At 32.0% G+C, this 1,708-nt stretch overlaps 1 protein-coding gene across 3 annotated transcripts in view; it reads right to left on the bottom strand.

Moving 5' to 3' along the window:
- Positions 1-1,708, bottom strand: part of LOC107610284 (IQ domain-containing protein IQM5-like) — a 6,512-nt gene that overhangs the window by 1,348 nt on the left and 3,456 nt on the right. Inside the window, exons 2-3 of one of the 3 annotated variants that reach the window (XM_016312350.2) lie at positions 255-680; positions 17-161 (exon numbers count right to left, since the gene is read on the bottom strand). In XM_016312350.2, coding sequence (XP_016167836.1) covers positions 17-161; positions 255-655 — 546 coding nt within the window. In that variant the 5' untranslated portion in view covers positions 656-680. Of the gene's footprint in view, positions 1-16; positions 686-1,708 lie in introns of all 3 variants that reach the window. The other 2 variants (XM_021108499.1, XM_021108498.1) reach the window with 2 other exon arrangements.

Raw genomic sequence — 1,708 nt, 5'->3', positions numbered from 1 at the left:
TAAACACTAATCTTACGGCTTCAAGCCAGTGACTTAGAGCCAAATTCTGCGCCTTATAATCTTTGGAAAACTCTTTTCCCATCTCATCAGCCATGGCTCTAGCTCTTCTCCATTTTGATATAGCTGATTCTGTTTTATCGGCAAATTCAGAAGCCTTCCACCTGAAAACAGAACCTCGAAAATTCGCTGAATTCGAAAAACAAGAAAGAATTAAAACAAGCATAGCCATAGACATGGGAGATTGATGAACAAACCAAAGCTCCTCGCAGACGATTGCGCAGTCTGCGAGATTTCTTCTTGTCCTGTAACTCCTGTAAACTTTCTGGAGCTTCACTGCAGCCACGTGAAGAACTTCAAAAGACAATAACCATGCTTCTGGTTTCGGTAACAAATCAATGGGGTGGTGTTGTTGCTTCTTGCACACGTCTTTCACTTGCAATTTCATGACGGATTCAAGAAATTGGAAGGAGAACAATGTAGGTGGTAGCTTTAGATATTGTAACTTCCTTCTCCTTGGTAACGAGCTTGAAGATTGATGAAGATCTTGCTTTGATACTAGAGCATTCAACTTTCTATCCCTCTTGCTGTGGATTCTACTCTTAGAAACCGATGAACCCCAATGATTATTAGCACGCCAACTTCCTCTCAGGTACATTATTTACGTGAATCTTTGCAGCAAACTAACCTTGCAGAACCATTAAGAGTCAACAAAGAACAATGATAATAATAATAAGGTGCAGTTAACTTCACGTAAAATTGATAGCTGAGAGTCGTTAAATAATTTGATAAGTTTAACTAAGTTGTGTATAACGACTCTCAATTAAGTCAAATTCATGTGCATTATGCAATTTTGTTTAGTCACAAGGAAGAAACAATGAGACCAATTTTAGAAAAGAGAGTACAAAAATATGTATTGATACCCTTAGAAAAACCATAGTCATCATTGCATGCAATGGCACTTCTCAAATAGAAGTATATACTGCACAAGTTTGATTAACAATCAGTGATTATTGGTGATTAACAATCAGTGATTATTTATAGGTTATGATGTAATCTGATTATAATAAAAAAGAATCAATTAAATTTCCCACTGAATCAATATAAAATATACTAGATACAATGTTAATTTATATAAAACACACTGTGAAGTTAAGTAAGTATGGGATATTTGCATTCATATTCGAGATTTTCTTTTGGATTTATATTTTACGAAAGGTTAGTACAAGAAAAATAATACGTTAAGACAAAAAAAATGCGGGAAAATGCATTGCTGGCATCACTACAAGTCTACAATTTGCAGGCCTCAAGTTTAGAAGAAACGCTTGGACCAAGACAAAAAATTTCTTAAATGGTTTCATTATCCAAATTTTATTACTAATAAAAACCTAATTAACTAGAATTTGATTTTAATAACTAATTTGTTAACTTAAATATAAATTATTTATTAACTCCTAAGTTATTTCTGAGATTAAATCCAGAAATATTTTAAATAAATAATTTGCTAACTCCTAAATTATTGTATATTAGATGTAATCACTTAATAATGCGGTCCAAAGTCCAAATATTTTTTTTACTTATAGATTATTCGGTTTGCATGTCCATTAATTTTTTTTAAGAAATATTTATTCCTTTATTTCTTTTTATTTTATTTTTCAACCTCACATGCTACACATATAGAAAAAAAAAGTGATTAAATCAGTTATCAGTT

The sequence above is a fragment of the Arachis ipaensis genome, chromosome B08 (genome assembly GCF_000816755.2).
Source record: "Arachis ipaensis cultivar K30076 chromosome B08, Araip1.1, whole genome shotgun sequence".
Classification (NCBI taxonomy): Eukaryota; Viridiplantae; Streptophyta; class Magnoliopsida; order Fabales; family Fabaceae; genus Arachis; species Arachis ipaensis.
This window is presented reverse-complemented; position numbering and strand designations above follow the sequence as displayed.